The following is a 22,653-nucleotide window of genomic DNA, read 5'->3' as shown; positions in this document are numbered from 1 at the left end:
AGCACAGGCGGAGAACACAGGGCTTTAAAAATTAGGTAACCCCCTCGGCACCCGGCGGAAAGGCCGCCGCTGCGCCCCCGCCCCCCCCGCCGCCCACCGCCCACCGCCCACCGCCCACCGCCTCACTCACTGCCCGCCCCCTCCCCCGCCCGCCTCCGCCGGCGCCCGGGGCTGGCGGTGGGCGGGGCGGGGCAGCGCGGCCCCGCCCACTGCTGGTGACGCGCCGCCTCCTCCCGGCCTACGGTCGGCGGCGGGAGCGGCGGCGCTGGGGCTCTGCGCGGTCGGCGGCGAGCGGTGAGCGGGGCGGGGGCGGGGGTCAGCCCCTCCGGCCTCCCCAGGGGCTCGGGCGAGCGCCGTCCCGGCCGCGGCACCGGAGCGGTCGCCGGTGCAGCGGCTGGAGGAGCCCGCCGGGCGCCCGGGGAGCGGGCTCGCTCGGGCTGTGTGCGTGTGGCGGCAGCCGCGAACGGCGGGGCGGGCGTAGAGCCGTCCTCCCCCGGTCGCCGGGTGACGGTGAGGCGCCGCCTGAGCGCGTTAGCGCACCCCGGGGTTTAGGCAGCGGCTTGGAAAGCCCAGGTGGGAGCGGGGAGCCCGGCGGCGGGCGGGGCGGGGGGGGGGGCTTGGCTCCTCCCCGGCTTTTAGAGCGCGTTTGTTCGCCTGATCTCTGGTGTAGGCGCCCGCCTGTGATTTACAGCTGTGTTAGTGACTACTCCTAGTAATGATTAACTCCAGGCAGTCAGAAAATTTGGTTTAAAGAAGGCTTAATCTTGTTTTGGACGGCGGCTTTTTGTTTTGCTGAAGCGAGCCCGTCACCTTTGGCGACTATGGTCTTTATGTGGCTGTGCAAAAGCTCTGCACGTATCCACGTTATATTATTATTATGTATGTACGTTATATAATCGTGCACATTACTGTGTATAATAATACATAAATATATAACGTATATCATGATGTAATTTTGTACCAAATACATCGTATTTGTTGTACCTCTTTGTTAGTCAGGAGACTGCCGCCTTCTTATTTTTAAATTCTGCGTGTTATTGAAGTTAAGCGGCCTGAGCGTTTTCAGGTACATATGAAGAAAGCCGCTGAAAGCACAGCATGCAATTAAAACTGACCGATTTATAAACCAAAGGAGGTTCCAGTGGTTGAGTTGCCGGGTTTGCCTTGGGCCGCGGACTGGAATTAGGCACAGAGCTGCACGTGGGCAGCTGCCTGCGGTTTTCCGTGGAACACCCGTGTTTGCTCGTTGTCTCCCACCCGCTGGCTGGGATCACCCTATAGAGACATGCGGTCGCCGTCGGATGGGCGCGACAGGCCGGGCGTTCTCGCAGCCCCTTCGAGGATGTGGCAATTTTAGGTAAATATTGCCTAATTTCCGCTAGCAGTGGTGAAAAGGTAAAGGCAGACGGAGGTGTGGAGCCAGGCCACTGAGGATCAGGGTCTGGCCCCACTCGGGTGCGTTGGAAGCTCCCACCTGGCACGTGCCCGGGTCGCCCGTTGCCCAAGGAAAACCGCAGCTTGAGTTTTTGTTTCCCACTCTGCTTCTCGCACTGACAGGAAATAGCTCAAGTGAAGAGGATGGGGAAAACTGAAAGTAAAAGTAATGCGAGGCAGAGCTTTACCGAATGACACAAACAGGACTTCCTTTAGAAAAATGGAAATACCAATGTTTTCTTTGTGTAGAAGAAGAAAATAATATTTATGCCTACTTCAGTCTAGGGTGTTATGCTATGTTTATGATGCTTGACCTGAAATCCAGAAGTCTCTTGTTTGTCATGTATGTTTTGTATTGAATCTAAGAAGTGTTTACCTTTTAATGAATTTCAATTTAAAGAACTTACATTGGTGCAGCATGCCTGTATTCATATACTTTTAAGGGCTTATAATACATGTGAGCTTTATTATAGGTTATTCTGATTTTAGATTTTATTTGCAAAATAATTAAGTGGGCTTTTTTAAGAAGAAAAACGTTCTGAAAAATATTACTACTAAGGTACTAACAACATGATCTCTCCAATGCTGTAGTGTAGTTAGAACACCGTAGCACCTAGAAGCCTCATCCAGTTGCTTGTGCCCTATGGTAGGAGCTGTGCAAATATAGGCAAAAAGGCAGTCCCTGGTCCCAGAGGGCTTATGGAATAGAAAACAGGACACTATTTGTGAACGTAGAGCAAAATAGGTGTTTAAATGAGTACCTCCAAATGTTCATACAAGTGGCAAAACCATTATAAATTATATTGGTATCGTGGTTCCTCTTTTGTTCATGTCTCTATAGTTTAACTGCAGTTAACTGTTATCAGCAGAGCTACCGGAATTAAAGATTGGTGCTTCTATACCATTGCAAAACAGCAGTTGTCAGCTTGCAGATGCTCTTTCCTAAAATTAGCTGGTTTGTGATAGAATCTGCTGCAATAGTTTTTACTTTTGAATAAGACAGTGATTTATTTGAATGGTGCAGGTTTGGTGGGGTTTTTGTTTGTTTGGGGTTTTTTCTTTTTTTTTCTTCTTTTTTTCTTTCAAGATACGTTTATAATACAATCAGTTAGGGATAGCCCAGTAGAAAGCTGGAGTAGCATCACAACACTGCGTTGCTGTGTTCCATGAAATAGTGCCTAGATCCTACCTCAACAGACTTTCAGTTTTCTGGTTTTCCCTTGTTGCTTGCCTTGCAGGCAGAGCTGGGTAAACATCGCCTTTGCTCTTCAAAGCCTCTCCCTTTCATCTTTTAATACACTTAGGAGTTGTTTTCAGCTATGCTTTTCCACACTGACGCCTGAAGAACAGCTGTTCTGAAGGCAGCACCTTTTACCAGCCCCGGTGTACCTGCTTAAGCTACCTACCTCTGTGGTCGCTGCATGCCCACGCTGCTGTGATGCTTTCGGTGTACGGGTCGGACATCAGTGGTGCCCTGCTGTGCTGCAGACTCCGAGTGTCCTGGGATTTGCCTTCCCAAGCACGGTGCCGTACAGAGCAAAAACCACTGGGGATTTGGGTCAAACTGAGTAATTCTAGGGCATAAGAGGAGGTGGAGCATTAAATCAAGCCAGCAGTTGGTAAACACGTTGTGATGTGGCTTCTCTGGGTGAACTGTCACCATCCAGCCAGGACTGGTGGTGTGGCTGATGTAAGGTAGTAGCGCAAAAACAGATGAGGACCAGAACATAATAAGGGTGAAGGCTACGTTCCTAGGAATTTTTGCAGAGCTCACGCTACTGCTGCACATGAATCTCTTACAAAATAGCTTCTCCCGCCCAGAGAAGGTCGTGGCGGTCATAATTTTGAAGCTTCCTGCATCCTGTTCCTAGTTAAGCAACCCTAGAGCACCTCTCCTTGATGCTTCCCTCCATCCCCTTGATGCTTATTGCCCCCACCGTAGAGCAGCGTTGCCTTTGGCCCAAGGGGCTGCACCAGCTGGTACCAAATGTGCTTGCTGCAGCGTGGTGTTCCCCTCTGCTGGCCCTTCTGCTGGTGCTCTGATCCTGTGGGGCGAAAGATGCTGTCAAGAATATTGATACAGAAGTTGGGCCCTTCTGACTGGAACAGGCTGAATCAATCTTGCAGCTCTATTTTAGTCAATTTTTGCTGGTACTTTTCCTAATAACTATAATTTCAGGCAACTGCAACCTTCTCTGCTTTTATCATGCAATTTTGTAATTTCTCTGTATGAAAGAAGGAAACACTTTGCTGGCAGGGTGATTTAAAAAAAAAAACAACAAAACAAACAACATGCTATAATAAATCCCAAAGCAAAAAGGCTGTGAACATTTATTTGGTCAGCGGCATGGACTGCTGGAGGTGTTTCTTGCTTCCTGGGAGTGGGTAGGTAGGATAGGACAGGTTACAAATTCAGTGTATCATATCTCTGTAATGTATGGATCTTATAATGGATCTTATTTCCATGCATGTGGTATGTAGTATGCTTAAGCTTTTGGCTTTTGTAAGCAGAGAAGTAAAAGAGATGTGGTTAAGTTAGGATATTGTGATTTTTCTTCCTTTCTTGTTAAACATTTTGCATCTTTTTATTATCTCAAAAAAATAACTCGGCAACATTTTTGTTCTTCTGATACTAAAAATACTAAGAGGAAAAAACAGCTATGTGTCCTACAGGAATTTCCTGACTTCTTGGCAGGGTAACTCTTGGGACAGAGAAGCAAATCATGCTATAGTTGCTCATTGACTACAGGGAACTACATGCACAAGTCTGGTGCATAGTATTTTGGCTCTGGATCTGTTTATTTGTAGCATTCCTTGCTAAATCTCTACACAGTACAGCTTGAGCGTGGGTTGGTTGCCTGGGTGTGGGTGACCTGTGCCTTTCAAGGGGGCTGTCCAAGGGGATCCAGGGCATCTGTGTGAGGCTGCATCGTGACGCATGACCTACAGTTGATCCGCTGCCTTCTTGGGCAGCAGCTGAAGAGTAAGAAAGACACCTTGTGAGCATCCGCAAAGACACTGAACGTTTATGTTCTGCTATCTGAATCCTACTTGTCCAGATTTCTGCAGAGCAGGGGGGTCAGTGGGAGATTTAATGGAACATAATCCAATAATGTAATCGCAAATGGTCCTGCATTTCCCACCGTGTTCCTCCAGTGATCCTCTTTCAACTTGGAGAACTTCAAAATAGTATTTCTCTTCTTCAGGTCTAATTAGTGATATGCCTCCACAGAATCCTTAAATGTCCTCAGGGCTTCTGGTCTCAGAAACCAGTTTTCTTTCAGACTTTGCTGGGCATGTTCTCCACAGAGTGTGTGCTAAAGGAGTCAGTAGCCCACGCTGTCTGCCAGTCTCTCTGCTGGCCCTATACTCGCTCCCCCACTACACTCACCCCTTCAGTACTTAGGGGACAGTTGTGTAAATAACATACATCCTACATTCTTGCTTGTTTTCTTCTGTTTTGCTGAAAGCCGGCAGTTAAAGAGGGTATGTCCTGGGATGGGTGCTGTGCAGGTGTTGCTCAGGATGTCCGTACACCGGCACTGCACGTTGTCTCGCTGGCACCTCAGCACAGGTTATTTCAAAATGTCTACCAGTATGGCAGACAAATTCATCAATAGACATGAACCTTGCAAAAACCTTTACAACTCCTCATCGCCCTGTGGGCCCAGCCCAAAAGGAAGGACTTGACTGGTTTGAAAGGAGTTTCTCTTTGCTCCAGCATCTTCCGTGACTGGTGTTACAGATTGCCACAGAGTCGTTTAGCAGGCTGCATACTGATGAGTTTCATTTGTTTAAGAACAAAGAAACCAACAATGATTTTGTTACGGGTAAGTAAAAAGAGAACGAGAATGCAGTTTACTTTCCGTGCCTGGTTTTGTGGTAAGAAGGAATTCCTTTTTCTTGGTATTTAAAGGTTTTGTGGCTTAAGAAAATTACTCCTTCCCGTTGTTCTCTGCCAGAGTTGTCTAGGAGGATACACTCACTCATAGGTAAACTACTCTTCAAAGCAAAATGGATGTTTTGCTCCTGTAGCAAAGCATCTGTTTTACTATGGACTTGACAGTGAGTAATATACCCTGACCTCTATGTGTGTGCTGCCAACGCATCCTGCAAGTTCAAGTTCCTGCCCCTCCTTTCCCTCAGGGAAGCCCTAACTGCTCGCCTACCTTGTTCCACGTGTACAACAACAGTCACCAGGTTATAACTTTGTGCCTTCTAATAGTCTCGTTGTTTTAATTGCGTAATGGTGATGTGTGGTTTTAAATTAGTCATAACTTTGGTTTTAATGAGATTTTCAGCTGTCTTCCCAGAGGGGAAGGCTTTGTTTTCCCAAGAGTGGCGTGCCTCTTCCCAGAAGAAATGAATTTCTACTATTGAGGCATGAAAAGGTGAGGTAGTAAGGGGTGTGTTGGGAAGCGATTACATGGAGAGGGGAAATAGCTGCGAGTCTTGGGCGCTGGAGAGCATTTTGATAATGCCAGAGCCTATGATGTGCCAGGCATTTGCATGTATAAATAGTCTCATCGGCGCGTAGCGTCGTTGCGATCATGCTTGCTTTGAGGACAGCTAAATGGAATAGCCTTGGCTCTCATGGCATGGAGCAGCACAGCCCGAAGATACCCTCACATGTCTCCAGACATGTGAAGTGATGAGACTGGTGTTTAATGGCTGTGACACCAGTTGGTCTGCTCCCCAAGAATTTGTGACTACGTTACATTCATTATGTCTGTCTGGTCAAGGTGAAAATTGGTTGCGGTATGACTATTTGGAGTTGAATCAACAGGGCTGTTGGGGAGACAGGAAGGCAAATCACTCATTCCAGATGTGATAAAGCCCCTTGTCTCCCCCTCTGCGGGTGGATGAAGGTGGGGGTTGCTGTGAAGATGGTGGGGGAGGCAGCCAGGTGGCTGGCCCAAACAGTCCTTCCACCTCCCAGACCGTGAAACTAGGTTTGGACAGTAAGATCCAAGAATCAGAGAGGATTTATAACCAAAATATCCCATTGGGGATTTTGTGAAGAACTGTTTGACACATGTAAATACTTCTGCAGAAACGAAGCCTTCCTAATCGACTGCTGTTTCACTCGTCACCACAGGTAGATTTGGAAGGAAGATCTGTTTGATCTGCTAGCCAGGAAAAGGATGTCTACACTCGATGTGTAGTGCAAGGCTAAATCTTAGAGTAGGGGTGCAAGATCCTCTCCTAGCTGAGGTCTTTTTGGTGAGCTTTTCACAGCTGGATCACAGGGGTTTAATGCGAGCCCTGGTATGTAGGTGTTAATAGTTCAGGTCAGCTTGCAAAGAAAGCATCTTGACCTTCTCAGGAAAACTACCCTTCAGTACATGCACCAAACCTTGTAACTAATGCAAGGTAACTGTAAACAGTATTTGGAGTACGGTAGACTACTTTTAAGAAAACACAAAGGCAGTCTTCAGTCCACAGACGGATTTTGCCTTCCTTTTTGCCACTACATATTTGAATTTAAATACAAGATTTGAAAAATAATATTAATATGCCTTAATAGCATATGTGCATAAGCAATGATTCTCTTTCAAAAATGATTCGTCCATATTCTCCAGGCTCTCCAGAGCCACGGATCGGTTTGTCCAAGGCAAGTTTTGCACATTAAATATCTTTTATTAGAGTAACATGTCTGCTTGAAAAAATATGGCTTTGGGATATATGGCCTCTGAAATATTGTCAAGTACACTTTTGATCTCTCATACAAGGCACCATCTCTACCTACAGCACTGTCTTGCTGATGCTCTTAGACCATGACAGTAACAAGCACTAGCATGTTTCTGAACACATTTTGACCACCTGAGGATCACTAGAGCTTCTATCATTCTAACTTTGGGTGGTAATTCACTTGTCCTAGACATCTGAAATGTAAGTCTGTTGGCAGTGTGGAAAGTGATAGTTGGGTTCAGTGTATACGATTACCCCTTCACTGGACTTCTAGCAAAGCTTAATTCTAAGAACGCTGTCTTTTCTCCATAAGCTTAGCTAAACTAGATAACTTTCAAACCTTGAATAGCCTTATTCTCTCTTTAATGCACATGAAATTCTGGTCTTCAGCAGTCAGTTAATAGCTAGCTCTTCCAGTTGCAAAAGTTGCATTGTTTTTAGGCTAGATGGCAACCATTCTTCTTCCTGTTCTCCTGCTAGATCAATAAAACAGACCCTGTCAAGGACAGCACTGTCCTTATAGAGTGCTTTCCAAGTATGTAAAACACTTGCCTATATATAAAGTGCTGCAGAATTTGAAACTCACCTATAAAGCAGAATGCATCATCAGTAATGGTTATTTCCATCTCTGTTGGCCATAGTGACCCAACTGCATCAGTTCTGCAGAGAAGTTACTATCAATGCCTGAGTAGGCTGGAGACCTGCAGCGGGGCTTTCCTCTACCGGCTTCCAGCTGCAGGGGATGTGTGGTGTGGTAACTGGTACCTTCTGCTCCCACCTCATCTGGGCCGTTCGTTTTGCCAAGTTGCCTTGATCGCAGTTTTGTTCTGAGACGCATGCATAGCCCTGGACTGAAAAGCCATCAACTGCGCAGCATCGTTGTGTTTCTGCAAAACAGTGGGGCTGGAGAGGATCTTTTGGTGGTTGTCAGGTCTCATCAGCCACATGATGGATGTTTGTTATGGATTTGCCTGTAGGACCACAAAGTAGGATTTCAAATACATCCATACGTAATGTGTAGGTTTCAATTGGTTTAGCTGAAGGTGTGATTATATAAATTGACACTTGTTCTGTTTTAAGACTGGATTGTGGGTTCTTTTGGCCTGAAGCACATATACTTAAGTGAACAACACTAACTTAAACCAGTTTCATCTTGGTCTGTTGTTTCCCATAGGCTTGTAATACAGTCTGAACTGACCAGGTTTAAAATGAATTTAAATCTGTGCATTCTGCTCAGTTAGGCAGCACCTGCTACAGTCGGAAGTCTCTCTGCCGCTAAAGGCAGAAAAAGTCCTTCAGACTTCTTAGTGGTCTGCTTGAATTCATTGTTGGAAAAATATCATGTGGGTTTGGGCACCGTGAAAGCAAGCTGTGGGCCACATTTGTCCTGCAGGCATGAAGTTTTCTACCTTTGCTCCTCTTGCTGCTTGACCGTGAGCCAGCATTTGTTCCAAGGCTGGCCGGTGACTCCTTTGACTCGGCTGTGATGGCAGAGCAGTCAAACCCAAGTGCTGCTTGTCTTCTCATCCTCTCATTTTTATGTGTTTGTCATGTCTCCTGCTGTTCTCTCACAACTTCTGAAAAGAGTTTTGCATACTGGAAATCTGCCTCCCGTGCTGAGAGTTGGCCAAGGGCTGATGCTAGTCTTACAAAGTCATAGTGCAACAGTGGGGTCTGTAACCGGGGTGAAAGGAACCAAAATCACATCTTAACATTTAGTGGGCACAAAAGAAATGAGAAGCAGAAAATCCAGGGATATGGATAAATCACTGATTTTCAGCCTGATTTTCTTATTGGTCAGTCTCATGAAAAGTTTCTCCTGCCAAAAGCTGTTTGCTCCTCAGAATTGTCTGCTTTAGTAATGAATAACACTGTTTAGAAGCTACTTACTTCCAGAATATTGTTTTCATGCCACTGCCACAGGCTAGCTGAGAAAGAGAACAAAGCCTGTTGAACAAGCAAGCTGCCCCCATTGAAATCACCGTTAATGCATTCTTAAATGGTTAGTTTAACTGTTGATAGATCCAGCTTGTAAACTACTGCAATATACAGGTGCAGTTACACAGATGCAGCATCAGTAGGTTTCTGCCATAACGACGGGCCATCTGATGCGTTCTTCAGGGGAAGAGAGCCCAGAAGAGTGAAGTGCCACTGTGTGAGGGACTGGGTGGTTGATCCAGCTGGACCATTGGAATGATCCCTCATGGGCTTGGTCAACTTGAAAGGCCCAAGAAGCACAACAGTTTGAACGGAGCTGATCAAAATGCTTGGTGAACGTGCTGTATTGACTGCAATATTTCCCATCTTCCCCACTGTTTTTGAGCTGCAGTTGCAGAGGCTGCTTAGTATCGATCTGTCTCAGGACATTATTACTTAACTATTCATTTTATTTTTGATGGTATCTGTGCTTGGTCTTTCCCAGCCATCTCCCCAGACGCATATCATGAGACTGGGACTTCTAATTCTGTGGTTGTGGCTGAGACTATTGCTTTTGCTTCACATTCCTCTCTGGGGACAAGACCAAGCACTAGCAATTCCTAGATGGGACCAGGTGGGGCATCACAAAAATAGCTGTTTTGGTAGAATAAGGAAAGCCGCAGCAGGAAGAAGGCCAAGCTAAAACATGTAGTGCTATGTAACAACAATTCAAGCAGGAGAGAAAAAGCTTACCATAAATTAAAAGCATTTGAAATAAGCAAAAAATGAGAAATTTCTGGCACATGAGACTAAAAATATTCCAGGGGGTGAGTCAGAAAGGAAAGGGTCAGGTGATGCCACCCTCTGCTTTTGAGAAACAGAGAAAAATGTTGCAATAAGCCTGCACGGCATTTGCTAACTTTTGCTTTGCTTACTCTGCAGGAAAGATATAGCAGCCATCGGCCCTTCTTTCCCCATGATAAGTAAAAGTTAGTTATTACAGAGAGATACCTTAGGGAAGATAATATTTTTAGGGCAGCTTAATTCAATTTAATGCAATGAAATATTTAATTCCTGTAAGAAGCATGACGTTTTGGAAGAAAGAAAAACATACATTCTCTGAACATAAACCTTCCTTCAGAAGCAACATTTAAGATTTTTCTTAGGATTTTAATCAGTGTTCTGAAATTACTTTAGTCTCTATTTACAAATCCCTTCTTTTTGATTTGTAATCCAGCTTGTAAAAGCAATAGCTAGCTAATGTGATGTTTTTAACTGTAATCATATAAAAATATCTAGGGGTAGCTTATCTCTCTGTGGGTGATTTTTATATTTCTGGTTCTCATTGGTGTGTCTAGTAAGATGTGTGTATGGTTTGTATGTGCACAACACGTACATATTCAGTCATTTTTGTAACTGTACAGAACTTTGACCTGGAAAATACTCGGGTACTATGTCAGCAAGTGGTTTTAGCCTGGAAATTACTTGCTTCTTTCCCTTTGTTTTCAAAGGTAGTTTTACTGCCAGTGGTATGCCCTATTTATATAAGTATTGGTAAGAAGTCTAGTGCTTATCCAGTATTTTCCATGTCGAGTATGGCTATAGTTGAGAAATGATTGAACTTGCCAGAGTGCCAAGGTTGTTGTTGATTCTGAAATGGATTTCTCTTAGCTCAAGGGATCTCAAAAGTTCTCTGGAGCAAGCACGCTCACTGAGACTTAACTTTGGAGGTCACCAGTGCTTCCTTTCAAACACTGCCTCATCCCTTTGTTGGCCTTCTGAAAATGCCCTAGCAACAAAACTGGCAATTATTTACACTACAAAATCATTTAGTGTAGTTTAAGCTACTTATTATGCACCATAATATTTGCAAAGAGTTAGCAAAGGCAGGCTCACGTGGCAGACCAGCTTGACAGGCTGCCTGGAGAACACAGGAGCCAGAGCTGCAGGGGAATTTTGAGTGGTCCCCAGGTTGTCTGCAGAAGCTGTGGCAAGCATCAGCTCTGAGTAATGACTAATTACCATGATGAGGGCTGACATGTACTGTTCTTTCAGTGTCTTGACCCACAATTACCGTTCTCTAGCCGTTGCCTAAGAGCCCGATCTGCCAGCATTAGCCTTACCGGTATTTTCTAATGGGAAAAAACCAAAGTAATAGTTGCTCTGAGATCAGCAACCCACTGAAACTGCAGAATATACATGAAGTCCTTTGGTTGAGCATACATCTGCACTTTGAGACTGGAAAAAAAAAAAAAGGAGCGTGAAGAAACATCCAATGCTCTCATACTGTGAACAGATTTCTTAGTGCTTCTTCCTTGTTTATATTTAGGCTTTTAGAGGTTTCAGAGGGGCTTGGCATGCGAGTTGTGCTGCTGTCCAGCAAAATGGTATTAAGTTGATGCAATTCAAAGTGTGGTGTATTACCATTGTAATTGGACCCACACCTGACACCGCGATCCATGTCATGTGTATATTCTGGAGGGGAGAGGAAAATTTGTATGTTTGATTAATGCTTTGATTTTCACGTTCCTCTGAAATGAATGACAATTTCTTAAGTTTTTTTAAATGGATTGAATTCATTGTCTTGATAATACACGTCTCAATAGCTAGGAAGACTGCAGCAAAAAGGAATGGCTGGTTGGGGAAAAACAATAACATAGTGTTTAAAGAGGAGCTGTCTTAATTCTGGTGGCCATAAACAAGCATTTAGCAACCAAATGGAGTGAAATCCTGTAGGAAAAGAGTAATTAACTAAGCATCTTGCCAGCAGCGGCTGGAAATTGGAATTTCAAGTGCAGCTGGAAAGGTATGATTTTTGGCAGTGCGTTTCTACGTAGCATTGTTGTTGGAGGGAAGGTCCATGAATCCTGACAGTGATTTGGAAAGGTCTTGTTCTTCTAAAAGCAACTTAGGTGGTGTCCTCCTTTCCTGCTCAGCAGCAAAGTGATTCTGCTGCTACTGTAATATAACACCGATGAAGCAGGTACCTTGAGTCTGGAAAGTGAGATGGATTTGCTGAAGGGGTACTTTATTTTATTGACGTCACTAAGCGGTCTGCAGACATCCATGTGTTGTGCAGAGTTAAGATGAAAATGCTTATGTATTTCATATTTTTCTCACTTGTAACAAGCCGACCCTTACAGTGATTTGCTGATGGAAGGTGAGGTGAGTAACCGGCAGGGTTGATGAAAGAAGGAAAGATATTTTGTGACCTGCAGAGTCTAGTGTCAGTCCTCACTGTCCTTTTCATGGACAGCGAGGGACACACGGGAACTCATGACTCCTCTGATGACTGCAGTTGGACTGACTGCAGTATTAAACTGGACCAGGTGGAGTAGAAGGCATCTGCTTATGCTGAGGCTGAGTTACTCTGGATTGAGTGGAAGTCCCTGCTTGGGGAACAGCATTTGAATACGATTCTTTTCATCAACAAGTGCAGTTGTTCTGTGATGGCCATGTACCCAATTCCTGTAAATGCCAGACTGTGTTATGCTGTGGTCAATTTGGCATCACAGAATGGTACATTTAATATGTATAAATGTATGCTGCCTGTATATAGTTTTCACATTATTTTCTCCAAAACTTGGGAATAAGCTCTCGAAACTTTGCCTTATACTCTGAGGTTCTGCTATGAGTCACCATCCAAGTCTCTGCTGGACTAGATGGACGTTTCTGTTGATATATACAGTATGGCTGTTCTTATGACTTTAGGGAGTTTTGTTTCATAAATAAGTTAACATTGGTTTCTGCTCCTTGTTATCCTTTCTTTTGAAACCTATAATAACATTTCATCTATAATTCTGACTTAGTGAATTTACTAAATGGGGCTTTAGCTCCCTTATTTCCTACCTTCCTGCAACAGCACTGGCACAGACATCTCTCAGGTCCTCCCCTTCATGTAGGAGTTGCAGCAGACACTCTTTCCCCAGCGGTGATGCTCCCTGCCAGTGACTGACCTTTCAGAATTAGTCCAGGACCTGAGGCTTCTGCACATACAATCTGTACTCCCCAAAATAAATTCGCATTATCCTATCCTGAATCTAAGTACTACTTATGTTTTAGTATGGGATTATTTATTATAGCCTTTTTTGAACTCTCCAAAGTTATCATCTTCTTTTAGCACAGCTCCATTCTTCATATCTCTGCATGGCTCCCCTCTGCCCCATCACTAGCATGTATATTTTCCTTACAAATCCATATGGATCCATTTCAGGTACATAGTGAGGTTGGGTGCACACAGGTGTGTTGTGTCATAGTGAACTCCATGTACGGATGCAGCTGAACTTTCTACAGGCCGTAGGTTAAAATTCTTGTAACGTTTTATGTGAGTGTTAAGATAAGAAAAATCTAAAATGTGGGAAAGATCTTTAAGTATTTAGAGGTTTAATTGTGATCTGTCTCTTGGTCACATTGAAGCCTTGAAAAAAAGTTTCATTTGATACTGATGATGGGAACAACCTTGAAAATGCAGCTGAGGACTTTGCTGGTGATTGGATAGGACTTTCAGTCATCACCGAGGTCTGAAAATAAATCGCTCTTCCCCATTAAAGCTTGAAGGTAGTCATTTAGTTAATGCTTAGAAATAACCAAAGGTGTGTGGATGGATAATTCTTGAGCCAAAGATCAACATTTGTTGCTTGAGGGGAAACACTGGCCACATGGAATCTATGAGCACTCCCAGAGCAGACAAGAACATTGCATAGGCCACTGCCCAGCAATGAGCGAAATCACAAAACTTTAGTGCAACTAAACACAGCTACTAGTGAGGCAGCTGGGGGGGCTCGCATTTGTTTGTGCTCTTATAGCAAGTGTCATGGTTTTTGTCTGTGGTACTGCTTGAGTTTTCATCTTTCAGTTTGGGAATGTAGGGGAGAAGTTACTTCCTCCTTTAAGATAAAAAGAGTGTTCCTACATGATAAAAGGGTATTCCCCTAGTAATATTAATTAATCTTTTCAAATTAAGTTTTTAAAATATAAAATGAACTCTAAAATATGAAATAAAATATAATATTTAATAGTATTTCTCTATTATCCTCAAGAAGAGCACTGCAGTTTATCTATTATCCCTAAGAAAAGCACTGCAGTACTTGGGTTTGGTTCCCCCCATGATTTTTTTTTTTTTTGGGGGGCTATGGGACGTATGGCAAGTCATCCTATGTAATCTTTTTGCTTTTGGGTTGTTGTTGTTGGCAGCTGTGGAGCCGTTCCCTGGCAGTTTCGTTGGTTATGCAATTAAGAACTGTCAAAAATATGTACCACAAGGAGCAGGTATTATATTAAGTATATGAAACTAAGTAATAATAATAAAAAAGTCTTCAGTCTGATAATAGATCAGAAGTGGAACAAAAACTTACTCTAAGCAATGTTGTTGGTTTTGTTTTTTTTTTTTCCGCAGTCACAGCAGAAAGCATTTTATCAAAAGTACAGATCTACCACTGACTTTGTTGATTCTTTTTCCCAGCACTGGTGCGTTTCTCTCTCAGTGGAAATTTTTTTTATGAGTAAAAAGACCAGCAACCTTCTGTTTGTCTTCTGAAGGCAGCTTCTCTCTGTCACCGGTATTTTGGGTAGGGTTTTTCTAAAGATAAAAAGACACCTTCTTAAGCAGACAGTTGAACTGTTCTGCTTCACTGGCTTCTACATGTGTTAAAGAAGTCCCCAAATATGTCTTGCTACCAGACAGAATACTGCATTCAGTATGTTTGCAAGTGGCTGCAGAGTGACAGGGGCAATCTTGGACTTGAAGTCAGTGGAAAAGGTAGCTTTGGTGGGCTTGTTTCCTTTTTTTTTTTTTTTTAATTACTTGATGAAGAAAAGGATGTATTTTAAATATTTTAGGAAGGGTTTTGGTGCTGAAATATTAATTTGCATCATTAAATATTTAAAATTGCAGTGGCTGTTTGGAGTTTAAACTGTTCTTTCTAACCTGCACCAGCACATAACTCGGTTGTTAGGAAAACAGATGACAAAATGAAATGTGTTATTTCAGCCCTGTCATTCACTAATAGTGTCAGGAATGAGATATTTTGGGCTTGCATAATTTCTTACTTACATCAGTTAAGAGACAGGAGAGAGAGAGGCTGCAGAATCTGATAGAATAAAGATATATAACTAAAAACAAAATATTGAATTAACATTTTAAATCAAAACAAAAAAACCACAACACATTCCACCAGAGCAGGAAGGGGGGAAAAATCCCCCCAAACTATATAGGTTTACAACTGCACCCAATGGGGAGAGATAGCAGACAGAATCTTTCTAACAGCCTGAGCCCTGCAGAGTGTTTTCTGTGGTGTGGCTTGTGCTCTCCTGAGAGGTAAAAGCCATGTATCTCCACCAAAAGGAAAGCTTTTAGCATACTTCTGTATTAACAGCAGTTACAACTGATGAGCCAAATTCTTGCCCTCTCCCCCCTTGCAGAGCTGCTTGGCGCTGCTGAGCTTGTGCAGCAAGAAGTGTCCGAGTGGTGTTCTACGCCTTCAGCCCAGAGCATATATGCAAGTTGGGCATAAACACATCGAGTAAAAAAAGAAAGGTTTTGGGAAGTGCGTTTTCAATATTCCTCTGTGCTTTTATCAGCACCATCCTAGTTACAGAAGTGAAATGGTGGCCTTATCTTTATAGAGACGGGAACTGTACTGATGGCACCATTCAGGATATCTGAAGTCCCGTGTATGGACATTTCTATTTGGAGACAGAGCATCCTATTTTGATATAACTGATCTTATAGAAATTTGACGAAGATGTGTTTGTTCCAAAATAATTTCCTGGTTGAAGAAATATATGTGTGCTTATCTTTGTGCTCTGTTTTATTAGAATAGAGTTGTAATTTGAAAGTTAGGTGTGTTTGTAGGAGGCATTGGGCAGGGCTGGGCTGTCCAGGAGTCCTTAGCTGGGCTTGACCTGAATACACAGTTGTATAATAACGAGAGTGGCTCCGAGCTCTGTGTCACTAAACCTTAGCAAACCACCTCCAAAAACATAGCCATGTGCCTTCCCTAGTCGCATGTGAACATTTTGCAGCCAGCTGACAACAGCTGCTGGGGATTGCCAAAGAAAGCTGCAAATTAACCTTTTTCAGTGCAAGGTACCTGCCCAGAGGGATGCGCGGGAGGATTTTGCTTAGCTTCTCCCGCTCGAGTGGCATCCATCCTGACTGTGGCACCAGTGTAGGGAGCTGTACTCCTGGGGTGCAGGAGGGATCCTGCTTGGGTCCTCTCGGTTTGGAAAGAGGAGGCTGACTTTTAACAGCTGAGGAGGCAATGGGATGTTTTTGTAGCTGGGGGTCAGTGCGGGTGTTAGCTGGCAGCGGCTGGCTGGCATGTGGGAGAGGTAAAGGGGAAAGGCAAATCCTTTTCCCATGGCGGTTGTTTTTAGGCAGGCAGTGTGTATGTAAGCTAGCAAGTGAATAAAGCTGCCCTGCTCTTCCCGTGTGGGTACCTGTCTTGAGCAAACTGGCTGGTTTATGGGACTGCAGAGGTAGTTAAAAATTTATCAGGATTTCCAGTGAAAGAGTAGATTTAAAACGTAAGTTAACGATGGGAATTTTTGATTTGGTCTAATTATACACTCCTCTACATGGAGGTTTTAAAGCCACAGATGCTGTGAAATTTAGCCTGAGTTTTAGGTAGCCTGCAGGATCCAAACAGTTTGTATCTCCGCTCATATCTCCGTTTCAGAGAAACGGTTGAGAGGGGCTTTTGATTCTGCTGACTCAGATGTTTTAGCATCTCTGGACCTCAGCTGCAGTCACGCAGACCTGTGCTTGGGTGCCTGGGAGCAAGGTGTGGGCAGCGCTGCCTCGGCTGTGTTTGTGCACTGGGGATACTGGCTGCGTGGAGCTGTTGGGAGGTGGGTGCAAAGATGAGCCCCTGGGCAGCTCTGGGAGCAATGACAAAAAGTGCTGAATTCCAGAGATGGACAGGCATCACTGGACTGTCATGTATGACAAATATCCCCAGAAGGGGACTAACCCAGTGCTTCTAAAATGGGTATTTTTTTTTTTGTTAAATGAATGAATTCTTAGATATAGTTAATGCAAACATGTTTCCTGGTAGATATGGCACTGAGCCTGGCTCTTTCCACTGTCTAGCAAAAGTGATAATGAACTTCAAATAACTATTAAATGTACTAAATGGCAACCTGTTTTGTTTTTTTCAGGTTGATTTTCATTTTAATACAAACCGGTGAAGATGACACCAAAACATGAAAAACAAGTAAGTCATGTCTAAGCTTTAATAAAAAAAGATTCTAGTTTGGTGGTTGTGGATTGAATTTCACTAAGGTTCACGTAGACCAGGAAAGATTGGTTGTATTCTTCATGCTTTTAATTGCCAAGCTACAGAATATTCTGGCGTGATGCTGTGCCAGTTCCTTCTATTAAAGCTTGATGGAAAAATCAAACATTCATTGGATCAGAGGGAAGTAGAGTAAGTGACTCTGTGCGTAAGGGGCTCAGACACTGAGACAGGAGAGAAGGACTTGCATTTCAGTCTTCTGTCCACCAGTCTTCAGGTATTTTGTAGGACATAATGGTTGGAGCTGGGTCTGAGCTCTGATTACCAGATGCGTGGACCACAGGAATCACACTTGCACATTCTCTTTTATTCAGCCCCAATGAACATTTAAAAGTTTCAGACAATGTAATTTGTTCAGCTGTTAGTCTCTTATCAGCCTTACTACTTGGCATGCATGGAGTGAAGATGCCAACACTCCCAGCGTGAAAACCTCCATGTCCTTTGTGGTTGATCATTTTACTAATAGGCAACCTGATGGGAAACTATTATTTTTGGAAGCTTTGTGGAAAATGACTCTTTAGGGGTTATTGACTAATCAAATGTGTAACAGTGGCACCATGGAGCATGAGGTTATCACCTGATATGGTCCTGAGCACAGAGATTTGAATTAAAATGCAGCTGGAATGATTAATGCAAATAATCATCCAATGTGAGATTATTTTTATTCCTCATCCTTGTGGTAGATTTTTTCCCCCCATATTAAAAATAGATGTTTCCATGTCAGATTTCTTATTTTCCTAATAGGAAAATGTTAGACTTCTCAGAAACAGAGTTTTCATGGTCAAATTCTATATAGTAGAGCTTCTTGCTTATCCATGTCTCTGAGTAATCCATTGCATTGTGCAGAAATATTTCCAACAGGAGATGGAGGTGGGGGGGAAGAGGGGGGGGGGAAGGAAGACTTCTTGTATTTGCTTCAGCTGCTTTTATGGTCTACTCTTCCTTTTGAGGCAAACCCAAATGGGAACATTTCCGTTTTCAGTTCTTGTGTCTACATGACCTCAGTGCTGCCCTTTTCCTCTGCTCTCAGCACTCGTGTTCTTTGCATAAGACTGTAACCATGAGGGAGTCGGTATAAACCAGGCTTAGGGGTCATTTTGGCCATTTTGTCATTTATGTGTGACCCTAACTACTTGGACTGCTTCAGGCCTTGAGGACAGAGTAACAAAATGCCACCCGTGCCATGCCTAAACTGGCTGTTTTAGCCAGGAATTAAAAGGTATATCCAGCCAGAAGAGCTGCTCTGTTGATTCCTGCTAGTTAAGTAGTTATGACTGCTTTGGGGGCAGATTTGAAGTTCTTCATGAGGATGTTTGGGACAGCACGGCTGCTGGCATCCATATCAAAGCTATAGCACTAGCAGTTTGGATAGGAAATGTTTTGCTTATGAATTTAGCAGTTTCCAGGGAGAAAGAATAAATGGAGATGCCACTTTTTCCAGTAGCTTTCTGTTGAGTCTATATTGTCCCCAGTGCAATAGGCCTCCACGACCAAGCTTGGACATTTTGAACTGTCAGCACTAAGTTCTGGTTTTGAGAGAATTGTTGCACTTAAGCCAGGACACATACTGTCCTTGAATGTGTGACAGACATGTGTGTATTGTGCCCCTCAATTAAAAACCAAACCAACACAACAAAACCAAACAGACCAAAAAAACTGGAAAGTACATACAATGTGGCATAATAGCTAGATCTGCAATTCTGGAAAAACCAAGCAGAACTGGGTGGGGGAAGAAGACACCTTGAAAAGGATTGCAGCTGACAAAAGTAAAAAGTCCCTGAAACCTTGGCTCTCTTCAGGCTCTGCTTCCCATGTTGTATGGCTGGACTGCAATGCAGTCTTGTGACAAAAGATGAAGTTAGTCTTCATGTGGGCTGTGGGAGGAAGAGGTCAGCCTCACCTCCCCTAGGTGAAAAGATAAACATGGCTATTGAGAGTATCCTAATTTTTATAGCAAGACAGGGAGGGAAAGGAGTATATGCGGAGCAGAAAGGCAATTATTATCCAAAACTGCTGTAATCTGGTGACTGTTTGTAGACTGAGCATACAACAGCAATCTCCCAGAGGAGTATTCTGCCACCTAACATTGCTTGGACCCTAACATAGCCTATATGTGAATATTAGCCTTTACAAGCCTACTTTTATAGGGATGGGGAGGCATAAGCACCTTTTCTGGCAGTGTATCTGCATCTATACTGGGCAGTTAGGGCTGCTTTGATTAAATCAATATTTTTGTCCCAGTGGGGTCTTGTATGCTGGAGAAGGCTTAAAGGTCAAAAGAGGAGGGATAGTCTATGTGTGCAATGCCACTGTTTCAGAGCAGCAGAAACTGTAACGGGAATTGGGATTAACACTTCCTGGGTTCAGGATGTTTACAGGGGAAGTAACCATAGATCTTGAGAAAGGCTGTACATTTTTGGTTTTGTTTTCTAGTTGCTTAATGTTTTATCTTGCTTAATTCTGAACTTGGTATCAGTATTCTTTGGTAAATAAAGGAAAAAAACCCCAAACATCCAGTCTTCTGCTGAAATCCTGGTGTTTCAAATTGGAGTTGACATTGACTGTGTGTGAGGGCTGCAGTTTAGTAAGGTGCTATACTGTACCACAGATCATTTTTACTCTTGGCTCAGTGATGTACTGCCTAGACACCTGCTTGCCACAGCATGCACAGCAGGTCTCCTTTGTTCTATAGGTAGAGTCTGAAGGGTGCTTGAGTTCCTCGCTATTGAAACTCAGTGGCTATTTAATTGGAAATTAAAAGTGTACAGAGTTTTTTGTGTAAATCATGTGGTCTGGAATCATTTGCAGGGTAACCTGTAGCTAACCCACAGCATATCCAGTAGTAACTTTTAATCATAATGCTTTGGTATAATAGAGGTCGAAAGAAGCATTTTACTTCAAAGTTATTTTGATTCTGTACAAAGGAGAGGGTTATAGAGGGTTACTTGGAAATGAAGTAATTTGGGGAACCCGGATAAAAGGAAGGGCAATGAGAAGTCGGCACGGCAGTAGATGAGAGGAAGGGGACCGAGGTTAGGCTATGAGCAAGCTACCTGCAGTTGTGACTCCTGGGGACAGCAGTTGAAGGGAAGAGGACAGCAGTGTCCCATTTGAAGCTTCCTGGTGTAATTCCTCTTCTTCCACTTGCAGGACTGATGCATTTAGCGCTCAGGAAAGAAAAGAAAGTATGTTTAGGAGAAGTGGTTGCAGCTCTGGGGAAGAGTGGGACACAGGGAAGTAGGAGGCTGGGGAAGACAAAAACTTGGGAGAATGTAAGACTGGATATGAAAAGAAGTTACGGTGGGTCCGAAATTATGCTGTGTCTGTATATGTATGCTAAATATGGTAGTGAGGCACGTGGAAAAAACTCAGCCAAAAATGGTTTCCTCTCCTTTGTTCAGCACGTTGCTCAGGAGGGGAATAACTTCCTCATGCCCTGCCCCAGCATTTTTATACAAGTAAAGGTATAACCCTCAGCTGGTAGAAGTGATTACGGTTCTGTTCATTTATTCCTCTTGTGCCATGTTGGCAGGGGGTTAAAAAGCTGCAGAGGAGAATCGGGCCTCTGGTACTCTTCAGTGAGGAAAGAAGCAGCAGAGCTGGTGGGAGCTTTTCAAATGGGATTTCTTTGGCAAGGTGCTCGTGACACACACCAAAAGCGTATCCAGCAATAATGCAGAAAACACCCCTGTGACTAGGAGCTGGGCTAAGTGAGGTAAAACTGTGGGCTGTATCCAGCCATCAGGCCATGGGCTCCCCATCCCTGAGGCAGTACTGCCTGGAAATCAGCATGGTAAATGATTTATTCCAGACCATGAATGCCTCCCTGACATGTACAGGGTGCAATGACTGTTCAGGAAAAAAAAAAATCTTTTCCATTCAAGGATATCATTGTTCTCTGGTCCGTCTGTTGAAGGTTGCTGCTGGTGGCATGCTGAAGTGTGTGTGGTGGTGGGAGAAGACTTGGCTGAAAAGTAAATGTTTCTTTTCTGACATCTGTGGTTTGGTCATGGAGAAACACATTTTGAGAGCTTTCTAGCTCAATATTTTTTTGATTTATGCAAGGTCGTACTAAAAAAGCATGTTATTTACCAGAGACGCTGTCATTCCTCCCACAGTTGATTCCTGTACCTGGAGATCTTGTGCAGTGCCTTCCTCTTGGGGAGGGACCATATCTACAGCTTAAAATGATGTGTTTTTCTTTAGCTGAGTCATTGTTTAAGTGGTTGGCTTAACCCTTTGGGTAAATAGCTTATTTAAGCAACTGAAGTAGGGCAGCCTATTCATTTTTTGGGAAATAGCAGGTAGTTAGGCACGTTTTCAACCTTTCTATCCTAAAGAAACCTTTTCCATCCTAGTATGAACATACAGATTACCGGTTTTTCGTTTTGGGGGTTTTTTGGTTTAAACATGATATAAGTTTTCACATGGTCATCGCTAAGGATACTTGGTAGCATGTAATTCTTCAGCCTCTTCCAGTTCCTGTTAGTGATGCCCAGTTGCATGACAGTAATGCACACAGGCCTCTCGCACTCCTTCGGGATACCTCTGAATTATTATATAAATGCAGGAATTAAAAGGAAACAGACTATATATACAACTTCTGTGACGAATACCCTATTTCATTGTCCCCCCAAAATGGGGAATTAGGCTCTGCAGTGTGGCTGTGTTGCTTCCTTGGGCAGATGGATGGGCAGAATGGGATACAGCAGACCCCAGGTCCTCCATCCTTGGGTGTACTCTGTGCCTTAAGTTCCTGGTGTATCAGGAAGCGTATGCGGCATGGCAGAGGAGGATGATTCATCTCCTTCCACATGGTATCTTGAGACCTTGAATTCCCTGTGTTGAATTTGTGTTCGGGGCCATTAATAGTGGCACATCCTTTTCCACTGGGCTGGAGCAAGTCATTTGGGGTGTAGAAAAAAGACAGTTCTTCAGCTGCTTGTGGAGGTACTGAGCACTTACCTCGGATCCCTGAAATCAATGGGTATAAATACTTGATTTAAAAAAATATAGGTACAATGACAAAAGAAATTTAGGACCAAATAAAATGCTATATGTATGTACTGGGTACATGGAACAGGTTTGTAATGCATTCTTTGTGAATATTGACGACAAGGGTGGGAAAAGTCTAGTTCTGTCTTACGTGTGTGACTTCGAATGTTAGGTTTTTAGTTTGTAGCTACTGAGATAGCCAGATCTCCAATGCATGAAACATGTATGGCTTTTCACAGTATTACTTAATCTGAAATACTCCCTTTCAGCTAGCAGTTTGGCAAGGGATTTCCCAGACATGTGGTGTAGCTCAGATGAT

At 43.6% G+C, this 22,653-nt stretch overlaps 1 protein-coding gene across 2 annotated transcripts in view; it reads left to right on the top strand.

Moving 5' to 3' along the window:
- Positions 1-217: 217 nt before the first annotated feature.
- The window catches only part of SNX10 (sorting nexin 10), a 37,480-nt gene continuing 15,044 nt past the window's right edge, over positions 218-22,653 (top strand). The window contains exons 1-2 of one of the 2 annotated variants that reach the window (XM_069772888.1): positions 218-294; positions 17,203-17,258. In XM_069772888.1, the coding sequence (XP_069628989.1) occupies positions 17,235-17,258 (24 nt within the window). In that variant the 5' untranslated portion in view covers positions 218-294; positions 17,203-17,234. Of the gene's footprint in view, positions 295-433; positions 574-17,202; positions 17,259-22,653 lie in introns of those variants that run through there. The other variant, XM_069772897.1, reaches the window with a different exon arrangement.

Source organism: Haliaeetus albicilla, chromosome 2, assembly GCF_947461875.1.
Source record: "Haliaeetus albicilla chromosome 2, bHalAlb1.1, whole genome shotgun sequence".
In the NCBI taxonomy this organism is placed as follows: Eukaryota; Metazoa; Chordata; class Aves; order Accipitriformes; family Accipitridae; genus Haliaeetus; species Haliaeetus albicilla.
The sequence above is the reverse complement of the archived record's forward strand: the minus strand, read 5'-3'. Positions and strand labels throughout refer to the sequence as shown.